At 40.2% G+C, this 23,559-nt stretch overlaps 1 protein-coding gene across 3 annotated transcripts in view; it reads right to left on the bottom strand.

The window, feature by feature from the left end:
• MIA3 (MIA SH3 domain ER export factor 3) overlaps positions 1-23,559 on the bottom strand; it is a 220,057-nt gene that overhangs the window by 92,609 nt on the left and 103,889 nt on the right. For all 3 annotated transcript variants that reach the window (XM_053712522.1, XM_053712523.1, XM_053712521.1), the window contains exons 10-13: positions 5,531-5,619; positions 5,378-5,455; positions 5,022-5,132; positions 1,925-1,996 (exon numbers count right to left, since the gene is read on the bottom strand). In XM_053712522.1, coding sequence (XP_053568497.1) covers positions 1,925-1,996; positions 5,022-5,132; positions 5,378-5,455; positions 5,531-5,619 — 350 coding nt within the window. The remainder of the gene's footprint in view (positions 1-1,924; positions 1,997-5,021; positions 5,133-5,377; positions 5,456-5,530; positions 5,620-23,559) is intronic.

The following is a 23,559-nucleotide window of genomic DNA, read 5'->3' as shown; positions in this document are numbered from 1 at the left end:
GGAAGTTGCAAGAGGACACCCACAGCAGAGCTGTCTATATAGCTCCTCCCCTAACTGCCATATCCAGTCATTCTCTTGCAACTCTCAACAAGCATGGAGGTAGTAAGAGAGAAGTGGTGAAATGTAGCTGTTTTGCTTCAATCAAAAGTTTGTTATTTTTAAATGGTACCGGAGTTGTACTATTTTGTCCCAGGCAAAAAAATAGAAGAATCTGCCTGTGATTTCTATGATCTTAGCAGGTTGTAACTAAGATCCATTGCTGTTCTCACACATGACTGAAGAGAGAGGTAACTTCAGCGTGGGAATCGCGTGCAGGTTATCCTGCTATGAGGTATGTGCAGTTAAGATTTTTTCTAGAAGATGTGAATGCTAGAAAATGCTGCTGATACCAAATTTATGTAAGGTAAGCCTGAATACAGTGATTTAATAGCGACTGGTATCATGCTTACTTTCTGAGGTAATACTCTTTTATATTTACAATATAAAACGTTTGCTGGCATGTTTAAACGTTTTTATATATACTTTGGTGATAAAACTTTATTGGGGCCTAGTTTTTTCCACATGGCTGGCTTAAATTTGCCTAGAAACCGTTTCCTGAGGCTTTCCACTTTGTTATTATGAGTGGGAGGGGCCTAATTTAGCGCTTTTTTGCGCAGTAACTGTTACAGACAGACATCCAGCTTCCTCCAGGAGTCCCCTGAATGCTATAGGACCTCTCTCAACGGCTCTTAGGCTTTCCAAAATAGTTTGTTGGGGAAGGTAGGCCCACAGCAAGGCTGTGGCAGTTTGGTGTGACTGTTAAAAACGTCCATATCGTTTTTTTGATCCGTTTTTTTTTTAACTAAGGGGTTAATCATCCATTTGAAAGTGGGTGCAATGCTCTGTTAGCTTATTATACACACTGTAAAAATTTTGTTTGATTTACTGCCTTTTTTCACTGTTTTTCAAATTCTAACAAAATTTGTTTCTCTTAAAGGCACAGTACCGTTTTTATTTTTTGCTTGTCAACTTGATTTAAAGTGTTTTCCAAGCTTGCTGGTCTCATTGCTAGTCTGTTAAACATGTCTGACATAGAGGAAAATCCTTCATTATACCTCATAGCAGGATAACCTGCACACCATTCCCCCGCTGAAGTTACCTCTCTCTTCAGTCATTTGTGAGAACAGCAATGGATCTTAGTTACAACCTGCTAAGATCATAGAAATCACAGGCAGATTCTTCTATTTTTCTGCCTGGGACAAAATAGTACAACTCCGGTACCATTTAAAAATAACAAACTTTTGGTTTGAAGCAAAATAACAGCTACATTTCACCACTTCTCTCTTACTACCTCCATGCTTGTTGAGAGTTGCAAGAGAATGACTGGATATGGCAGTTAGGGGAGGAGCTATATAGACAGCTCTGCTGTGGGTGTCCTCTTGCAACTTCCTGTTGGGAATGAGAATATCCCACAAGTAATGGATGATCCGTGGACTGGATACACCTTACAAGAGAAACAACGTGCGACAAGCTGGGACAGCAGAATATATGCGCTAACAGCAAGAAACACATGTACAGATAGGGAGGACAGGAAAAAACAAGCAAAACAGACAAAGAAGCTAAAAACAGTTTGAATTGTCCCTTTACAAGCAATTTCACAAACAGAACCCATTTAAAACATTTTAATGTCTAATCTAGTACTGAGCTGAAGGAATACAATCTCCAACAACATGGGAACAAATTTAATTATAGAGAAACTATATAATGTTTGATGCCTGAACAAAGAGGATGAAGTAAATCTATATTTCTTGCAGTTTACAGGGGAAACAAAAGACAAAAAAATAAATTTATAACAATGCAATAAAACAAGGTTTCCCCAAACAGTAAACTAAATTTAAACATAACAAGGTTATAAGAAATAAATAAATAAAAATAAATTTTTCACCTCTGTAAGTTCAGCCGTGTGCTGTGAATACACCTCTTGGAGTCGCTTTACAGATTCCTTCCCTTCAATAAGCTGAAAAAATAAATAAATAAATGTAGTGTTTTTGGCATATTAAAACAAAAATTAGGGGGGGAACTTCCGGGCAGCGGCCATGAATAGTCGCACATCTGCATGCTGCTCCAGCATTCCAACCGTTTTTTGTACAATATATTTTCGCTGACTCATCTTGTACACAACTTGATTTAATACCCACTAAAGATCCTGCATTTGATGAGGCTAATCTTATGGAAACAGCTGCTAGCATCAGAGCCCGTTACAACTTATGAGGTTGCGGCATTTACTTTACCACCTGGCAAGGTGCTCTGTGGACTTGTCGTTACGCAGCATTTAATGCTAAAATCTGAGTATATCAGTTTCACTCACTGACTAATGATTTAACTTTACTGAGCCTGAAATAAAACAGCGATTTTGCTCTTGAGAAATACCACCCCGCGATCCTACTAGAATGCTGAAATTTTCTATTACAGGTATTAACATGGCAGCGCTGGATGCGTGCGAAAGCCGCTTACAGTCCCTTCTAGAACAGCACTTCCAGGAAATGATATGGAGCCGAGAAAGAATACTATACTCATTATTCCAGGACACAGTACCAAAGGGTGACCTTAATCAGCTAGACCCACAAAAAAGTTTGAAGATTTTTTTTTTTTATGCCCCAGGTAAAAACTATCACAGATGTACCTACCCTCCACCGTGCTGCTAGTTCGCCTGTAGCCACTGAAATGGTGTGTGCTGGTCACCTCCATGATCACAAGGAGGTAAACCTATGTGAAGTTCATGTTGCAGGACCTGAGAGAGCTGTTAATCTGAACTTGGATGTAACCAATCTCAGCCTACAAATACATTGGGAGACCTTGCACTTAGTGGAACTAGAGAGATCCCCAATTTGTGAGATTTCTTCTCTCACGAGTAACACCACTAAGGGATGCCAGCTGCCCCAAGCTGCTGAGGCTTTTGAACGGCAATGATTTCGCATGATGGCAAGTACATACTCGCACATAATACCCCAGAGACTGAGAAAGAGGATAATGATCTTGAGCACAGGCTAGAGACGTATTTCTCTTGATATATGTAAACTGCTCTAGATAGTTTGCGCTTATGCTTAGGAGTTTTACGGTTGAACTTACGGTTTCTGTTGACGAAGTTAGAATATAATATATTGTTGGAGACACAGCACATGACAGACACTAGCTGAGAAGCCTAATTGACACACCAAACTAAATGTTGGGACATATATTTGTCTATCTTCAGCTCCACACAGGAAAGACATGTATCGGAGAACTCTTGGGTTTGAAAATAATCACATCTCTCAGCTGACTCCTTGAGATCCACAAGTGGTCTCCTATGTTTACAATTACCTTCTTTTGCTTTAATACTTTCTTTTACTTCTGGAGGTCCAAGAGTGGCCTATTGTGTAATTTAGAAGGTTTCTAGGTGATTGGCATCCTATCTATATAATGTTCACATGGTACATATAATATTAGCTTTGTGTTTCTTATCCTTTAATTTTACTGTTTGTACCTTCTGTAAAACGGATATCTTATCTCATGTGACATAATAATCTATTTTTATGATGTTGTATGCCTTTAAATGAACCTCAAATAAAAAGCAAGTTTACCTACATAGGAAGTGGAGTCACTAATGGAAAAATGACATACTGTAACAAATCATAACATGCAATTTCAGCATTAGAATGACGATGCAAAAATAGTAAAAGAAAAAAAATACTTATTTGAGACCCTATTTTCCTTCAGAATGGACTGAAATTTGACAAATATTTTAATTTAAACATATTTACAATGCTTTGTTGTGACAAAATATTTATAAGAACTCCTAAAAACAAATTCAAACAGATCAGTTTCATAAACACAAAAAAAAGCTTGATCATATTCTAATGTGTAATACAGGCGTACCTAGAAGATACTGCGGGTTTGGTTCCAGACCACCATAAAGTAAGTCACACTATTTTTTTTGTTTCCCAGTGCATATAAAAGTTATAATTTATAAAATACTTTATTGCTAAAAAAAAAAAAAAAAAAAAAAAGGCTAACCATCATATGTGCCTTTAATGAATCATAATATTTTTGCTGGTGGTGTGTATATATATATATATATATGTGTATTTATGTGTTTATACAGGTGTCCCTCAGTTTGCGCCGGTTCAATTTGCGCCGTTTTAGAATAACGCCCTTTTTTTCCCAGTCATGTGACTGCTATTGAAAAGCACTGAGAAGCAGAGTGCATTGATTAAAATAAGGACAGGCCAGTAGGTGGAGCTGTCCGCTTGTGTTACAGCAAAGATCTGCAAGCTTAACAGGTCTGAAATGAATCAGTGTACACAGACCAGACCAGACCTATCGAGCTGTCAAAGGAACAAGATCTAGCAGCCTTGAGGGAAAGTTTACATCTTCCTGCCCAGCTGCTTGAAGGTCAGGGTGCCTAAAAAAAAAATCAGTCCAGCCTGGAATGCATAGAATATCTGCAGACCGGATATTAGCTAACAGTGTATGCTGTTTCAATGCAGAGACCTTACTGCTTTGTTTGCAGATAAAAGCAAGTAGAAAAATGTTCTTGTTCATTAAACTTAGTTTCATGATATATTCTGTGTTGTGTGAATATTTGATACCATTTATAATGTTGTTTAGCATTTATAATCTTCATTTCAAAGCTTTAAAAATAATGTATTATAGGTTACTTAGGTTCAAGGCCCCTATCAGAATTGACATAACTCCCTCACTTCCTATTGACTTACATTATAAACTGAGTTTCAATTTACAACGGTTTCGATTCACAACCATTTCTTCTGGAACCTAACCCCGGCGTAAACTGAGGGCTACCTGTATGTGTATTTATGTTGGAAAAATGGGGTAGAGTTGCTCGACACAGGGTTGCACAAACCTTCAATTTGTAAAGAGAGTAATATGTACAAATTGCAATAAAACGAGGTTTGCCTTTAGTATTTGTTTGTGTTTACCGTAAACACCTCAAGATTTATGCTCAATATTGCCATTTAACTGATTTGAGTTTGGTTTTTACTCACCTTTTCCTGTTTCTTTTTATTCTGCTCTTTATGAAATTCCAGATCACTGTGTAAATTCTTAATTTTTCCATCTAATTCTTTGTTAGCTTTCTGTAGCTCCTTAAGTCTCCCCTGTTAAACGCAAAGTACAGATGTTTCACAAAGAAAACCTTATGTCTCTCTCATAAAAGCAATACAGTTCTTACATAGATCTCTGATGAAGCGGATGTGCTCATGTGCGAAACGCGTCTGATAGTAGGAGCTTCCTTGTCCTACTGTTACTAGCCTGAATAAAACCTTCCTTTGCACTGGCATCCTGGTTCCGATACTCGTCTTATTTCCTTATATAGATTAAGCCCTTTCTATAAACTATTTACCTGAAGGCTGCCGGTTTCAGTCAACAGATCGCTGTTTTTATGCTTTGTTTTGGTCTCAGACTCCTTGGCTTCTTTTATCTGTATACAAAATAAATAGTTTACTTTGATTCATTTTAAATCCTTTTACTTTGTAAACACGAAGCATCAAGTTACCTGCTGTTCATATTCTGATATTTTGTTCAATGCCTCACTTTTTTCCTTCATGAGCTTTTCTATCTTCTCATTAAGTTGCTTTTCAGTCACTACAAAAATAAATAAAAAATAATAATAAAACCGTTTTATCATACTACTAAAAGCAATTAAAAAAAAAGGAAATATATGCTTACCTGATAAATTGACTTCTTCTACGATACGACAAGTCCACGGATTCATCCTTACTTGTGGGATATTATCCTCCTGCTAACAGGAAGTGGCAAAGAGCACCAAAGCAGAGCTGTATATATAGCTCCTCCCTTCTCTCCACACCCAGTAAATCGACCGAAGGTATAGTAAGTAAAAAGAAAAGCTAAAAGGTGCAGAGGTGACTGAAGTTTTGAAAACAAAAATATAATCTGTCTAATATGACAGGGAGGGCCGTGGACTAGTCGAATCATAGAAGAAATCAATTTATCAGGTAAGCATAAATTTCCTTTTCTTCTACTAGATACGACGAGTCCACGGATTCATCCTTACTTGTGGGATACAATACCAAAGCAAAAGGACACGGATGAATGGGAGGGACAAGACAGATACCTAAACAGAAGGCACCACTGCTTGAAGAACTTTTCTCCCAAAAATAGCCCAAAAAGAAGCAAAAGTATCAAATTTGGAAAATTTGGAAAAGTATGAAGGGAGGACCATGTCGCAGCCTTACAAATCTGTTCAACAGAAGCGTTTTTAAAAGCCCATGTGGAAGCCACCGCTCTAGTAGAATGAGCTGTAATTTTTTTCAGGAGGCTGCTGTCCAGCAGTCTCATATGCCAAACGGATGATGCTTTTCAGCCAAAAAGAAAGAGAGGTAGCCGTAGCTTTTTGACTCCTACGCTTTCCAGAATAAACAACAAATAGAGAAGATGTTTGACAGAAATCCTTGGTCGCTTGTAAGTAAAATTTCAAGGCACGAACCATGTCCAAGTTATGTAACAGACGTTCCTTCTTAGGAGGAGGATTAGGACACAGAGAAGGAACAACAATTTCCTGATTAATATTCTTATTTGAAACAACCTTAGGAAGGAATCCAGGTTTAGTACGCAAAACCACCTTATCCGAATGGAATATAAGATAAGGCGAGTCCCATTGTAACGCAGAAAGCTCAGAAACTCTTCGAGCAGAAGAGATAGCAACTAAAAACAAAACTTTCCAAGATAAAAGTTTAATATCAATGGAATGCATGGGTTCAAACGGAACCCCTTGAAGAACATTGAGAACTAAATTCAAACTCCATGGCGGAGCAACAGGTTTAAACACAGGCTTGATTCTGACTAAAGCCTGACAAAAAGACTGAACGTCTGGGACATCCGCCAGACGCTTGTGTAGTAAAATTGACAAAGCAGAAATTTGTCCCTTTAAGAAACTAGATGATAATCCCTCCTCCAATCCTTTTTGGAGAAAAGACAAAATCCTAGGAATCCTAACCCTACTCCTTGAGTAGCCCTTGGATTCGCACCAATAAAAGATATTTACGCCATATCTTAGGGTAAAATTTTCCTAGTAACAGGATTCCGAGCCTGAATCAAGGTATTAATGACCGACTCAGAGAATCCCCGCTTAGATAAAATCAAGCGTTCAATCTCCAGGCAGTCAGCTGCAGAGAATTTAGATTTGGATGTTGGAACGGACCTTGAATGAGAAGGTCCTGTCTCATTGGCAGAGATGACATTTCCACTAGATCTGCATATCAAGTCCTGCATGGCCACACAGGCGCTATCAAGATTACCGAAGCCCTCTCCTGTTTGATTCTGGCAATCAGACGAGGCAGGAGAGGAAAAGGAGGAAACACAGAAGCCAGGTTGAACGACCAAGGTACTGCTAGAGCATCTATCAGTACTGCTTGGGGATCCCTTGATCTAGACCCGTAACAAGGAAGTTTGGCATTCTGACGAGATGCCATCAGATCCAATTCCGGTGTGCCCCATTGATGGATCAATGCCGCAAACACCTCCGGATGGAGCTCCCACTCCCCCGGATGAAAAGTCTGATGACTTAGAAAATCCGATTCCCAGTTCTCTACTCCTGTGATATAGATTGCTGATAGATGGCAAGAGTCCCATCAAATTATCTTGGAAACCTCTATCATCGCTAGAGAACTCTTTGTTCCTCCTTGATGATTGATATATGCTACAGTCGTGATATTGTCCGACTGGAATCTTATGAATTTGGCCAAAGCCAACTGAGGCCACGCTTGAAGCGCGTTGAATATTGCTCTCAGTTCCAGAATATTGATTGGTAGTAGGGACTCCTCCTGGGTCCAAACACCCTGAGCCTTCAGGGAATTCCAGACTGCACCCCAGCCTAAGAGGCTGGTGTCCGTCGTCACTATGACCCATGCTAGTCTGCGGAAGCACATTCCCTGGGACAGATGATCCTGTGACAACTACCAAAGAAGAGTCTCTCTGGTCTCTAGATCCAGATTGATCTGAGGAGATAAATCTGCATAATCCCCATTCCACTGTCTGAGCATACACAGCTGCAGTGGTCTGAGATGTAAGCGAGCAAACGGAACGATGTCCATTGCCGCTACCATTAATCCAATAACCTCCATACACTGCGCCACAGGAATGGACTGAAGTGCTCTGCAAGTAGTCAGGATTTTTGACTTTCTGACCTCCGTCAGAAATATTTTCATGTCTACCGAGTCTATCAGAGTTCCTAAGAATGGAACTCTTGTCAGTGAACTCTTTTGTATATTCACCTTAGACCCGTGAGTTCTTAGAAAAGCCAACACGATGTCCGTGTGAAGATTCTGGGAGCTGTGGCCAACCCGAAGGAGAGGGCCACAAACTGGTAGTGTTTGTCCAGGAAGGCGAACCTGAGGAACTGGTGATGATCTTTGTGGACAGGAATGCGAAGATACGCATCCTTCAAGTCCACGGTAGTCATATATTGACCCTCCTGGATCATTGGTAAAATTGTTCGTATGGTCTCCATCTTGAACGATGGGACTCTGATTTTAGATCTCAAATGCCTAAACAAATTTCTCAGTCTGAAGGTTCCCTCTTTTTTGGGAACCACGAACAGATTTGAGTAAAACCCCTGTTCTAGTTTTGGAACTGCGCAGATTACTCCCATGGTATATAGGTCTTCTACACAGCGTAAGAACGCCTCTCTTTTTGTCTGGTTTACAGATTAACGTGAAAGATGAAATCTTCCCCTTGGGAGAAAATTCTTGAACTCTAGTCGATACCCCTGGGTCACGATTTCTAATGCCCAGGGATCCTGAACGTCCCTTGCCCACGCCTGAGCAAAGAGAGAAAGTCTGCCCCCTACTAGATCCGGTCCCGGATCGGGGGCTGCCCCTTCATGCTGTCTTGGTAGCAGCAGCGGGCTTCTTGGCCTGTTTACACTTATTCCAGGTTTGGTTAGGTCTCCAGACTGACTTGGATTGTGCAAAATTCCCCTCCTGCTTTGTGGAGGAGGAGAAAGTAGAGGGTCCACCTTTAAAGTTTCGAAAGGAACGAAAATTATTTTGTTTGGCCCTAATTTTAACCGTCTTGTCCTGAGGAAGGGCATGACCTTTACCTCCAGTAATGTCAGAAATGATCTCCTTTAGTTCAGGCCCGAATAGGGTCTTACCTTTAAAAGGAATAGCTAAAAGTTTAGATTTTGATGACACATCAGCAGACCAAGACTTAAGCCATAACGCTCTACGCGCTAAAATGGCAAAGCCTGCATTCTTTGCCGCTAATTTAGCCATTTGAAAAGCGGCATTGGTAATAAAAGAATTAGCCAGCTTGAGAGCCTTAATTCTATACAAAATATCATCTAAAGGGGTCTCCACCTTAAGAGACTCCTTTAGAGCCTCAAACAAAAAAGCTGCTGCAGTAGTTACTGGAACAATGCACGCTATAGGTTGTAGAAGAAAACCCTGATGAATAAACAATTTCTTTAAAAGACCCTCTATTTTTTTATCCATAGGATCTTTCACTTTACCTCTTCCTATTACTTAGTATAGGCAAAGAGAATGACTGGGGGTGGAGAGAAGGGAGGAGCTATATATACAGCTCTGCTGTGGTGCTCTTTGCCACTTCCTGTTAGCAGGAGGATAATATCCCACGAATAAGGATGAATCCGTGGACTCGTCGTATCTAGTAGAAGAAAAATAGCATAGGAAAGAAAAAAAAGGCAAATATATCAATGAAAAACATAATTTATGCTTACCTGATAAATTTATTTCTCTTGTAGTGTATCCAGTCCACGGATCATCCATTACTTGTGGGATATTCTCCTTCCCAACAGGAAGTTGCAAGAGGATCACCCACAGCAGAGCTGCTATATAACTCCTCCCCTCACTGCCATATCCAGTCATTCGACCGAAACAAGACGAGAAAGGAGAAACCATAGGGTGCAGTGGTGACTGTAGTTTAATTAAAATTTAGACCTGCCTTAAAAGGACAGGGCGGGCCGTGGACTGGATACACTACAAGAGAAATAAATTTATCAGGTAAGCATAAATTATGTTTTCTCTTGTTAAGTGTATCCAGTCCACGGATCATCCATTACTTGTGGGATACCAATACCAAAGCTAAAGTACACGGATGATGGGAGGGACAAGGCAGGAACTTAAACGGAAGGAACCACTGCCTGTAGAACCTTTCTCCCAAAAACAGTCTCAGAAGAAGAAAAAGTGTCAAATTTGTAAAATTTTGAAAAGGTGTGAAGCGAAGACCAAGTCGCAGCCTTGCAAATCTGTTCAACAGAGGCCTCATTTTTAAAGGCCCAGGTGGAAGCCACAGCTCTAGTAGAATGAGCTGTAATCCTTTCAGGGGGCTGCTGTCCAGCAGTCTCATAGGCTAAGCATATTATGCTCCGAAGCCAAAAGGAGAGAGAGGTTGTCGAAGCTTTTTGACTTCTCCTCTGTCCAGAGTAAACGACAAAAAGGGCAGATGTTTGACGAAAATCTTTAGTAGCCTGTAAGTAAAACTTCAAGGCACGGACTACGTCCAGATTATGCAAAAGACGTTCCTTCTTTGAAGAAGGATTAGGACACAATGATGGAACAACAATCTCTTGATTGATATTCCTGTTAGAAACCACCTTAGGTAAAAACCCAGGTTTGGTACGCAGAACTACCTTGTCTGAATGAAAAATCAGATAAGAAGAATCACAATGTAAGGCAGATAACTCAGAGACTCTTCGAGCCGAGGAAATAGCCATCAAAAACAGAACTTTCCAAGATAAAAGTTTAATATCAATGGAATGAAGGGGTTCAAACGGAACTCCCTGAAGAACTTTAAGAACCAAGTTTAAGCTCCACGGGGGAGCAACAGTTTTAAACACAGGCTTAATCCTAACCAAAGCCTGACAAAATGCCTGGACGTCTGGAACTTCTGCCAGACGCTTGTGCAAAAGAATAGACAGAGCAGAGATCTGTCCTTTTAAAGAACTAGCTGATAAGCCTTTGTCCAAACCCTCTTGGAGAAAGGACAATATCCTAGGAATCCTAACCTTACTCCATGAGTAACTCTTGGATTCACACCAATAAAGATATTTACGCCATATCTTATGGTAGATTTTCCTGGTGACAGGCTTCCGAGCCTGTATTAAGGTATCAATGACTGACTCGGAGAAGCCACGCCTTGATAGAATCAAGCGTTCAATCTCCATGCAGTCAGTCTCAGAGAAATTAGATTTGGATGATTGAAAGGACCTTGTATTAGAAGGTCCTGCCTCAGAGGCAGAGTCCATGGTGGAAGAGATGACATGTCCACTAGGTCTGCATACCAGGTCCTGCGTGGCCACGCAGGCGCTATCAGAATCACCGATGCTCTCTCCTGTTTGATTTTGGCAATCAGTCGAGGGAGCAGAGGAAACGGTGGAAACACACAGGCCAGGTTGAAGAACCAAGGAGCTGCTAGAGCATCTATCAGCGTTGCTCCCGGGTCCCTGGACCTGGATCCGTAACAAGGAAGCTTGGCGTTCTGGCGAGACGCCATGAGATCCAGTTCTGGTTTGCCCCAACGATGGACCAGTTGAGCAAACACCTCCGGATGGAGTTCCCACTCCCCCGGATGAAAAGTCTGACGACTTAGAAAATCCGCCTCCCAGTTCTCTACGCCTGGGATGTGGATCGCCGACAGGTGGCAAGAGTGAGACTCTGCCCAGCGAATTATCTTTGAGACTTCTAACATCGCTAGGGAACTCATGGTTCCCCCTTGATGGTTGATGTAAGCCACAGTCGTGATGTTGTCCGACTGAAATCTGATGAACCTCAGTGTTGCTAACTGTGGCCAAGCTAGAAGAGCCTTGAATATTGCTCTTAACTCCAGAATATTTATTGGGAGGAGTTTCTCCTCCTGAGTCCACGATCCCTGAGCCTTCAGGGAGTTCCAGACTGCGCCCCAACCTAGAAGGCTGGCATCTGTTGTTACAATCGTCCAATCTGGCCTGCGAAAGGTCATACCCTTGGACAGATGGACCCGAGAAAGCCACCAGAGAAGAGAATCTCTGGTCTCTTGATCCAGATTTAGTAGAGGGGACAAATCTGAGTAATCCCCATTCCACTGACTTAGCATGCATAATTGCAGCGGTCTGAGATGCAGGCGCGCAAATGGCACTATGTCCATTGCCGCTACCATTAAGCCGATTACTTCCATGCACTGAGCCACTGACGGGCGTGGAATGGAATGAAGGACACGGCAAGCATTTAGAAGTTATGATAACCTGGACTCCGTCAGGTAAATTTTCATCTCTACAGAATCTATAAGACTCCCTAGGAAGGAGACTCTTGTGAGTGGTGATAGAGAACTCTTTTCCACGTTCACTTTAAACCCATGCAACCTCAGAAATGCCAGAACTATCTCTGTATGAGACTTGGCAATTTGAAAGCATGACGCCTGTATCAGGATGTCGTCTAGATACGGAGCCACCGCTATGCCTCGCGGTCTTAGAACCGCCAGAAGTGAGCCCAGAACCTTTGTAAAAATTCTCGGGGCAGTGGCCAACCCGATGGGAAGAGCTACAAATTGGTAATGCCTGTCTAGAAAGGCAAACCTTAGGAACCGATGATGATCTTTGTGAATCGGTATGTGAAGGTAGGCAGTCCACTGTGGTCATGTACTGACCCTCTTGGATCATGGGTAGGATGGTCCGAATAGTTTCCATTTTGAATGATGGAATTTGTTTAAGATCTTTAGATCTAAGATTGGTCTGAAGGTTCCCTCTTTCTTGGGAACCACAAACAGATTTGAATAAAATCCCTGTCCTTGTTCCGTCCGCGGAACTGGATGGATCACTCCCATTACTAGGAGATCTTGCACACAGCTTAGGAATGCCTCTTTCTTTATCTGGTTTGCTGATAACCTTGAAAGATGAAATCTCCCTTGTGGAGGAGAAGCTTTGAAGTCCATATGATCTCCAACGCCCAGGGATCCTGAACATCTCTTGCCCACGCCTGGGCGAAGAGAGAAAGTCTGCCCCCCACTAGATCCGTTTCCGGATAGGGGGCCATTCCTTCATGCTGTCTTGGGGGCAGCAGCAGGCTTTCTGGCCTGCTTGCCCTTGTTCCAGGACTGGTTAGGTTTCCAGGCCTGTCTGGAATGAGCAACAGTTCCCTCTTGTTTTGAAGCGGAGGAAGTTGATGCTGCTCCTGCCTTGAAATTTCGAAAGGCACGAAAATTAGACTGTTTGGCCTTTGATTTGGCCCTGTCCTGAGGAAGGGTATGACCCTTGCCTCCAGTAATGTCAGCAATAATTTCCTTCAAGCCAGGCCCGAATAAGGTCTGCCCCTTGAAAGGAATGTTGAGTAATTTAAACTTTGAAGTCACGTCAGCTGACCAGGATTTTAAGCCATAGCGCCCTACGCGCCTGGATGGCGAATCCGGAATTCTTAGCCGTTAGTTTAGTCAAATGAACAATGGCATCAGAAACAAATGAGTTAACTAGCTTAAGCGTTCTAAGCTTGTCAATAATTTCATTCAATGGAGCTGTCTGGATTGCCTCTTCCAGGGCCTCAAACCAGAATGCCGCCGCAGCAGTGACAGGCGCAATGCATGCAAGGGGCTGTAAAATAAAACCTTGTTGAATAAACATTTTCTTAAGGTAACCCTCCAATTTTTTATCCATTGGATCTGAAAAAGCACAACTGTCCTCAACCGGGATAGTGGTACGCTTTGCTAAAGTAGAAACTGCTCCCTCCACCTTAGGGACCGTCTGCCATAAGTCCCATGTAGTGGCGTCTATTGGAAACATTTTTCTAAATATAGGAGGTGGGGAAAAGGGCACACCGGGTCTATCCCACTCCTTGCTAATAATTTCTGTAAGCCTTTTAGGTATAGGAAAAACGTCAGTACACACCGGCACCGCATAGTATCTATCCAGCCTACACAATTTCTCTGGAATTGCAACTGTGTTACAGTCATTCAGAGCAGCTAATACCTCCACAAGCAATAAACGGAGGTTCTCAAGCTTAAATTTAAAATTAGAAATCTCTGAATCAAGTTTCCCCGAGTCAGAGATGTCACCCACAGACTGAAGCTCTCCGTCCTCATGTTCTGCATACTGTCACGCAGTATCAGACATGGCTCTAACAGCATTTGCGCGCTCTGTATCTCTCCTAACCCCAGAGCTATCGCTCTTGCCTCTTAATTCAGGCAATCTAGATAATACCTCTGATAGGGTATTATTCATGATTGCAGCCATGTCCTGCAAAGTAATCGCTATGGGCGTCCCTGATGTAATTGGCGCCATATTAGCGTGCGTCCCCTGAGCGGGAGGCGAAGGGTCTGACACGTGGGGAGAGTTAGTCGGCATAACTTCCCCCTCGACAGAACCCTCTGGTGATAATTCTTTTATAGATAAAGACTGATCTTTACTGTTTAAGGTGAAATCAATACATTTAGTACACATTCTCCTATGGGGCTCCACCATGGCTTTCAAACATAATGAACAAGTAGGTTCCTCTGTGTCAGACATGTTTAAACAGACTAGCAATGAGACTAGCAAGCTTGGAAAACACTTTAAAACAAGTTTACAAGCAATATAAAAAAAGTTACTGCGCCTTTAAGAAACACAAATTTTCCCAAATTTTGAAATAACAGTGAAAAAATGCAGTTACACTAAAGAAATTTTTACAGTGTATGTAATAAGTTAGCAGAGCATTGCACCCACTTGCAAATGGATGATTAACCCCTTAATACCAAAAACGGAATAACAAATGACAAAAACGTTTTTTAAACAGTCACAACAACTGCCACAGCTCTACTGTGGCTTTTTACCTCCCTCAATACGACTTTTGAAGCCTTTTGAGCCCTTCAGAGAAGTCCTGGATCATGCAGGAAGAAGCTGGATGTCTGTGTCTCATTTTTGCTGTGTAAAAAAACGCCAAAATAGGCCCCTCCCACTCATATTACAACAGTGGGAATCCTCAAGGAACTGTTTCTAGGCAAAATTCAAGCCAGCCATGTGGAAAAAACTAGGCCCCAATAAGTTTTATCACCAAACATATGTAAAAAAACGATTAAACATGCCAGCAAACGTTTTAAAATACACTTTTATAAGAGTATGTATCTCTATTAATAAGCCTGATACCAGTCGCTATCACTGCATTTAAGGCTTTACTTACATTACTTCGATATCAGCAGCATTTTCTAGCAAATTCCATCCCTAGAAAAATATTTTAACTGCAAATACCTTATTACAGGAAAACCTGCACGCTATTCCCCCTCTGAAGTTACCTCACTCCTCAGAATATGTGAGAACAGCAAAGGATCTTAGTTAATTCTGCTAAGATCATAGAAAACGCAGGCAGATTCTTCTTCTAAATACTGCCTGAGATAAACAGTACACTCCGGTACCATTTAAAAATAACAAACTTTTGATTGAAGAAATAAACCAAGTATAAAACACCATAGTCCTCTTACGACCTCCATCTTAGTTGAGAGTTGCAAGAGAATGACTGGGTATGGCAGTGAGGGGAGGAGCTATATAGCAGCTCTGCTGTGGGTGATCCTCTTGCAACTTCCTGTTGGGAAGGAGAATATCCCACAAGTAATGGATGTTTTGTGGACTGGATACACTTAACAAGAGACATTAATGTTCACAAATGTGAATACCAAAAATTTAACTTTTTTATTTTTTATCAGGACCACAACAGCACAAACCACACGGTAAGATCTATAAAAACACTACACAGGGATGTTAGGAATTTCTGAACTTGACAACACAATTATTAAAGGTTTGTGGTATCAAAGGATATAATGCTTAAAGGGACACTGTACCCATTTTTTTTATTTTGTAATTCAGAAAGAGCATGCAATTTTAAGCAACTTTCTAATTTACTCCTATTATCAATTTTTCTTCGTTCTCTTGCTATCATTATTTGAAAAAGAAGGCATCTAAGCTTTTTTTTGTTTTCAGTACTCTGGACAGTACTTTTTTATTGGTGGATGAATTTATCCACCAATCAGCAAGGACAACCCAGGTTTTTCACCAAAAATGGGCAGGCATCTAAACTTACATTCTTGCATTTCAAATAAAGATACCAAGAGAATGAAGAAAATTTGATAATAGGAGTAAATTAGAAAGTTGCTTAAAATTGCATGCTCAATCTGAATCACAAAAGAAAAATTTTGGGTACAGTGTCCCTTTAAGCGTTTAAAACCTGCTTTTAGAACGTCAACCCCACAATTCTTTACCCCAGAGAAGAGTTAGCATAAACGTTTTTTAATGCTGTAATTCTACACAGATTTATTGCCCCCCCCTCCCATTAAAAGTGCTGATAGTGGCAATATCCTTCATACTTTCTGGATGAGCAGTGTAAGACTTAATAAAGCCACTTTAAGTAAAATCTTCAAGAAATGCACGTTTAGAAAGTTATTTCACGTAGTATTTATAGCCACTCATTACACTGATGTAGTTTATTATTGAAATCATTACATTTTTTTTTATACTTTGTTAGCAAATATTCCCCATAATAAAAATGGTAATTAACCATGACTTAATATACAATATCATTTTATCTCATATTCAGGGAGTCCAGACTCATAAAAAAAATGGCAAAGGCAAATTGTCAAGGAGATAATCGAATATTTCTGCCACTATGTACAGAAATTTAAAGGTTTAGTACAGTGAGACTGATGTGTGTAGCAAGGAAAACAAGTGAAGCCAAACAGATCAGTCTAAACCGGTGGTTCCCAAACTGTGGGGTGCGCCTCAGCACTTCAGGGGAGGTGCCGGAGAGAGTTTTTTTGTTTTTACTGTGCAACTTATTTTTTTTATCTTGTCTGACAGAGTGCCTCTGGTGTGAGCAGTGCTAAGGAGACTTACTGCTGATTACACATGCAGATCGGAGCAGACAGAGCGGTCTCAACAGGACTGGGGATAGTACTGTGACCAGCGTGGTGGGACCCGGCTGCATATTGAATTACCTTGCCAGAAGCACCATACTGAAGAGCCATTAAATAAACAGTCAAGTTTCACTTAGTGATCCGGCCTCACTTGGCTACAGAGAAGGAAAGAGGCAGCTGCGGGGCAAAAGAAGTGCAGCATAGCCCTCATCCCGTGCACTGTGACCAGGAGGCTGCAGAGCTGTACTAGCAGTGCCTCCCACCTCCTTCCCATATCAGCCACTGATACCTTCCTTTCTCATTACAGCAGCATAGCCCTCATCTTATAGTGTGAGCTGCTTCCTCTTTGCAGCACAAGCTCAGACAGTAGCACTGTCACCAGGATACTGCAGAGCTTGTACTATAGGTGGTTTCCACCTCCTTCCTGCATCAGCCACTAGCCTGCAAACATGCTGTGATATCCAGATAGCCCCTGAAATTCACAAGAAAAATATATAAAACATATATATATATATATATATATATATATATATATATATATGTGTCATCAACCAGGGTGCTGAGTCAATAATACCACACACAGTCTTATTCCAATAAGGGACTGCACTTGCTGGGTTTAGTGCAAAGAATGCTTAAATCTTTATTAAGGTAACGTTTTGGGGTTCGCAGACCCCTTCCTCTGACCAGATAACAGTGCAAGTGAACAAACAGTGCAATATATAGCAACAAAGCCCCACCCACCAAACAATTAGTGAAAATTGCGCCAAAAAGTAGTAACCATGGTAACACACAAAAGGCCTAAAATTCAGTGTTAATCAATATTATGTAAGTTAACTACATTCAGATTAATAGTTTGAAAAATGCAGATATAAAGAAATAAGTACATAAATACTAGCCATTGGTTAACTGTGTATACTTACAATACTAAACAAAACATACAATGTGTCAAACAAAACCCGTGAGCACTTCACTGGAAATAAACTAACATGAAAAGTCGAAGTATCTGCAGAGAAACGTGTATATCTGCTCAGAGGCTTAGATCATATCCCCTTCACGAGAGCGTGTGTCTGTCTCTACCCATGTATATGGGCAACATAACGTGTCCCCATTGTATGTGTCAAACTAGGCAGAAAGTACTGGTATACGTGGTAACGGCCTTCAAATAAAAACATTAAATGTCAGCGATGCCGAGTAAAACCCTAACACAGTTAATAGGGGCATATCACGATTAGCAAGAACATACCGATCCAGAGTAACAACATTCAATCCAGTATACATGTGCATGAACCCGAGTGCAATATACAAAAATAAAGACAGCGTGGATCAAACATCTGCTATATATAAAAAAATAGGATCTCTGTTATATGCGGATAAGTATAACGTGTATACCCGCAGTATCTGTGAACCAATTGCAATTTGTCGGTCAAGTAATAAGAACAGCCAACATAAACAGCACTTACTATTAATGTTCATAACCTGCTGGTGACAGGGCCCTGTGTGCTGATATGTGTGTCTCTAGAGAAAACGGGCGCGGATCAGCCTGATCAAAAGTCAGTGGACTCCTACGACAACAAGCATGGCTAATTTGCATAGCCTGGTGACGTCAATCAGTGGGCTGGACAGAATCAGCGAGTCCCAGTGCAACAGTGGTATACTGAGGCCAGGGAGAGCACAAGTGTGCGATATGGGACAATTCAACAATACACTACTAAACTAAGGAACTAAGAAATAAAAAAATAAAGAAAACCACTGTGTAATGTACCGCTATGTACGGATGGCAATAATTCACATGTGCCAATAAGTGTTGGGCTATTAAAGGTCGTGTTGAGGAAACCTGTCAGTATCTAGACACAAAGTAAGTTATCATACATTAATCAACAGGCAGGAATAACAACATCAACGATGAACAATGAAATCAACTGCATAAGCCAATGCGCTCCCCTGATTCTCTTGTGCCCGAGTTAGTGATTACTCGTACAGTGGGACCTCAATAAGGTTATCATTGGTCCCCTGTTTATAAGTGGCAATCAATGTATGGTAAGGTACTATAAACAATACAGGAGTCCCGGTCAAGAGTATAAAGGCCACATGTTTATATGTCTTGAAGCATCAATACTAATAATCGTGTATACTAGGCAACGTATCAGGGTACCCTACCCTTCTTAGCTCAACCGAGACTGGGTGATCCATGCATGGTGAAAATATCAGCCACCAGTAGTTAAAAGGTATATGGAGATCATGCAAGCCTAGGTTACTCTCCCAAAAGAAAAAAACGTATTCAGAGCAGTGTTAATTTTGACGTTAAATTTCGATTTAGTCTTAGTCTTTTGACTAAAATGCCATTTTAGTTTTAGTCATCTGAATTGTTTTAGTTTTAGTCTAGTTTTAGTCGGCTCAATCTCCAGTAGATTTTAGTTGACTAAAATCTAAGGGGTTCAGTTAAAGTGTAACGCATTATTTAAGCATTTCTCTATATTTTCCAAACTCATTATATACTCCAGGAGTAAACATAACACCTGTTATTATTTATGGTATTAAGGTTTAAACATGCAATACAGACACAGATATAGCCATTGTAATATATATAAATTATTTATTAAACTTAAAATTAAATAAAACCAAGTTTCATAAACAGAAGTGCAACTTTAAAATATAAAAAAACAAAACTGTAAACTGTATTGGCTATATTGCACATATTACCCAATATAAAAACTTTAGCAGTTCTCTGTTAATAATTAAAACAAGTATCATGTAACTCAACACAACAAAAAGTTTCTACAGCTAGCACAGGCACAGCATAACTTAAACCCATACTCCTGGGTTATGCTTATTTCTATAGGAAGAATCAATTGATTGTTCACAGATTTGAAAACATTTCGGCAACGATATTAGTACTGCTCTAGAACTTCCAAACTCATTATATACTCCTGGAGTAAAGGTTTATTAACCTTTTTTTATTTATGGTATTAAGGTTTGAACATGCAATACAGATTTAACTGTTGTGGTATATAACATGTCTATCTTAAAATTTAATAAAATGAAGTTTTCTAAGTTTTATAAAAGAGCAGTAATTGCATATGGATTGATTAGAACACCTTTCATAAAATGTTTTGTCAGCAAATTTTGATTTCGTTTTAGTCATAGTCTTTTGTTTTAGTCGTATTTTAGTCATCAGAATTTCTTTAATTTTATAGTAATTTTAGTCTAGTTTTAGTCGACGAAATTAACACTGATTCAGAGGAAACAATGCCAATCATTGGACATATTAAGTCCTCTAGGGTGTAGGGAACCTAGTCTGTGTATCCACCTGGCCTTCATCTGAAGGAGTGCCCTGCCCCGGTCACCCCCCGTCTAAGAGGGGGGACATGGTCAATCAGGATAAATCGTAGATCTGTTACCTTATGTCCAGCACGTAGGAAGTGTCTAGCCACTGGTTGGTCAGAAGTCCCCTTGTCAATGGCAATTCGTATAGCTGAGCGATGGTTCGCCATTCTTAGGCGTGCGTTATCTGTAGTTTTGCCAACATAGAATTGTCTGCAGCAGCAGCTAAGGAGGCACACAACATGGCTAGTGGTGCATGTAATAAAGTGTCTAATGGCATACTTTTGAGTAGTGTGTGGTTGTCGGCAGAAACCTAAGGGACCTACTCATGCAGACGGACCCACAAAGCTACACGAGAAAATGGCTCAAATCCAACAAAAGACACTTTATTACATGCACCACTAGTTATGTCGTGTACCTCCTTGGCTGCTGCTGCAGACAATTCTATGTTGGCAAAACTACAGATAACGCACGCCTAAGAATGGCGAACCATCGCTCAGCTATACGAATTGCCATTGACAAGGGGATTTCTGACCAACCAGTGGCTAGACACTTCCTACGTGCTGGACATAAGGTAACGGATATACGATTTATCCTGATTGACCATGTCCCCCCCTCTTAGACGGGGGGCGACCGGGGCAGGGCACTCCTTCAGATGGAGGCCAAGTGGAGACACAGACTAGGTACCCTACACCCTAGAGGACTTAATATGTCCAATGATTGGCATTGTTTCCTCTGAATACATGTTTTTTTCTTTTGGGACAGTAACCTAGGCTGGCACGATCTCCATATACCTTTTAACTACTGGTGGCTGATATTTTCACCATGCATGGATCACCCAGTCTCGGTTGAGCTAGGAGGGGTAGGGTACCCTGATACGTTGCCTAGTATACACAAATATTAGTATTGATGCTTCAAGACATAAACATGTGGCCTTTATACTCTTGACCGGGACTCCTGTATTGTTTATAGTACCTTACCATACCTTGATTGCCACTTATAAACAGGGGACCAATGATACCCTTATTGAGGTCCCACTGTACGAGTAATCACTAACTCGGGCACAAGAGAATCAGGGGAGTGCATTGGCTTATGCAGTTGATTTCATTGTTCATTGTTGATGTTGTTATTCCTACCTGTTGATTAATGTATGATAACTTATTTCGTGCCTAGATACTGACAGGTTTCCTCAACACGACCTTTAATAGCCCAACACTTATTGGCACATGTGAATTATTGCCATCCGTACATAGCGGTACATTACACAGTGGTTTTCTTTATATTTTATTTCTTAGTTCCTTAGTTTAGTAGTGTATTGTTGAATTGTCCCATATCGCACACTTGTGCTCTCCCTGGCCTCAGTATACCACTGTTGCACTGGGACTCGCCGACTCTGTCCAGCCCACTGATTGACGTCACCAGGCTATGCAAATTAGCCATGCTTGTTGTCGTAGGAGTCCACTGACTTTTGATCAGGCTGATCCGCGCCGGTTTTCTCTAGAGACACACATATCAGCACACAGGGCCCTGTCACCAGCAGGTTATGAACATTAATAGTAAGTGCTGTTTACGTTGGCTGTTCTTATTACTTGACCGGCAAATTGCAATTGGTTCACACATACTGCGGGTATACACGTTATACTTATCCGCATATAACGGAGATTATATTTTTTTTATATATATATAGCAGATGTTTGATCCACGCTGTCTTAATATTTGTATATTGCACTCGGGTTCATGCACATGTATACTGGATTGAATGTTGTTACTCTGGATCGGTATATTCTTGCTAATTACTAATCGTAATATGCCCCTAATAACCGTGTTAGGGTTTTACTCGGCACCACTGACATTTAATGTTTATTTGAAGGCCGTTACAACGTATACCAGTACTTTCAGCCTAGTTTGAGACATACAATGGGGACGCGTTATGTTGCCCATATACATAGGTAGAGACAGACACACGCTCTCGTGAAGGGGATATGATCTAAGCCTCTGAGCAGATATACACGTTTCTCTGCAGATACAGTAGCGTTCCAGTAAGGTATTACTTTGACTTTTCATGTTAGTTTATTTCCAGTGAAGTGCTCACGGGTTTTGTTTGACACATTGTATGTTTTGTTTAGTATTGTAAGTATACACAGTTAACCAATGGCTAGTATTTATGTACTTATTTCTTTATTTCTGCATTTTTCAAACTATTAATCTGAATGTAGTCAACTTACATAATATTGATTAACAATGAATTTTAGGCCTTTTGTGTGTTACCATGGTTACTACTTTTTGGCGCAATTTTCACTAATTGTTTGGTGGGTGGGGCTGTGTTGCTATATATTGCACTGTTTGTTCACTTGCACTGTTATCTGGTCTGAGGAAGGGGTCTGCGAACCCCGAAACGTTACCTTAATAAAGATTTAAGCATTCTTTGCACTAAATCCAGCGAGTGCGGTCCCATATTGGAATAAGACTAAATATATATATATATATATATATATATATATATATATATATATATATATATACACACATACATACACACATATACACATACATACACATACACATATACATACACACACACATATATATATCTATCAATCATAATAGAGGCAAAAAAATGGAGTTATGTATACCTGCACACCTTATTTAGTAATCATTTATGTTTACTGTAAAAAATGTTTGGTGTATTTGATGGAGATACATACAATTGATCAATCTTGACAGCGGAATGGAAAACAAATAATATATATATATATATATATATATATATATATATATATATATATATATATATATATATATATATATATATATATATATATGTGGCCCTCGTTTTACAACGGTTCAATTTACACCGTTTCAGAATAACTGCTATTGAAAAGCATTGAGAAGCAGTGCACTTATTAAAATAGCCAGTAGGTGGAGCTGTCCGCTTGTGTTGCAGCAAAGCCAAGCAAGCTGAAATTAATCAGTTTAACAAGACGTGAGCTATCGAGCAGCTTTCAAAGGAACAAGATATTACTGTCCATAAATCAGTCCAGATTGGAATGCATAGAACGAACTGTTTGCAGAAAAATGCAAGTGAAGTCTGTGTTGTGTGATTATTTTATTAGGTTTATAATGATGTTTAGCAAACGTTTTTGTTAATTTAACTTAGTTTAATTATATATTCTGTGTTGTGTGTTTATTTTTGTAGGTTTATAATGCTGTTTAGCATTTAAAGTCTTCATTTCAAAGCTTTAAAAGTAATGTATTAGGTGTTACTTGTAACAATTTTGAGAGGGGCCTGGAACCTATCTCCCTCACTTCCCATTGACTTACATTATAAACTGGGTTTCGAATTTACAACCATTCCTTCTGGAACCTAACCCTGGTGTAAAC

Source organism: Bombina bombina, chromosome 4 (genome assembly GCF_027579735.1).
Source record: "Bombina bombina isolate aBomBom1 chromosome 4, aBomBom1.pri, whole genome shotgun sequence".
Classification (NCBI taxonomy): Eukaryota; Metazoa; Chordata; class Amphibia; order Anura; family Bombinatoridae; genus Bombina; species Bombina bombina.
Note: the sequence above shows the minus strand (reverse complement) of the source record. Positions and strands in the feature narration are given on the sequence as shown.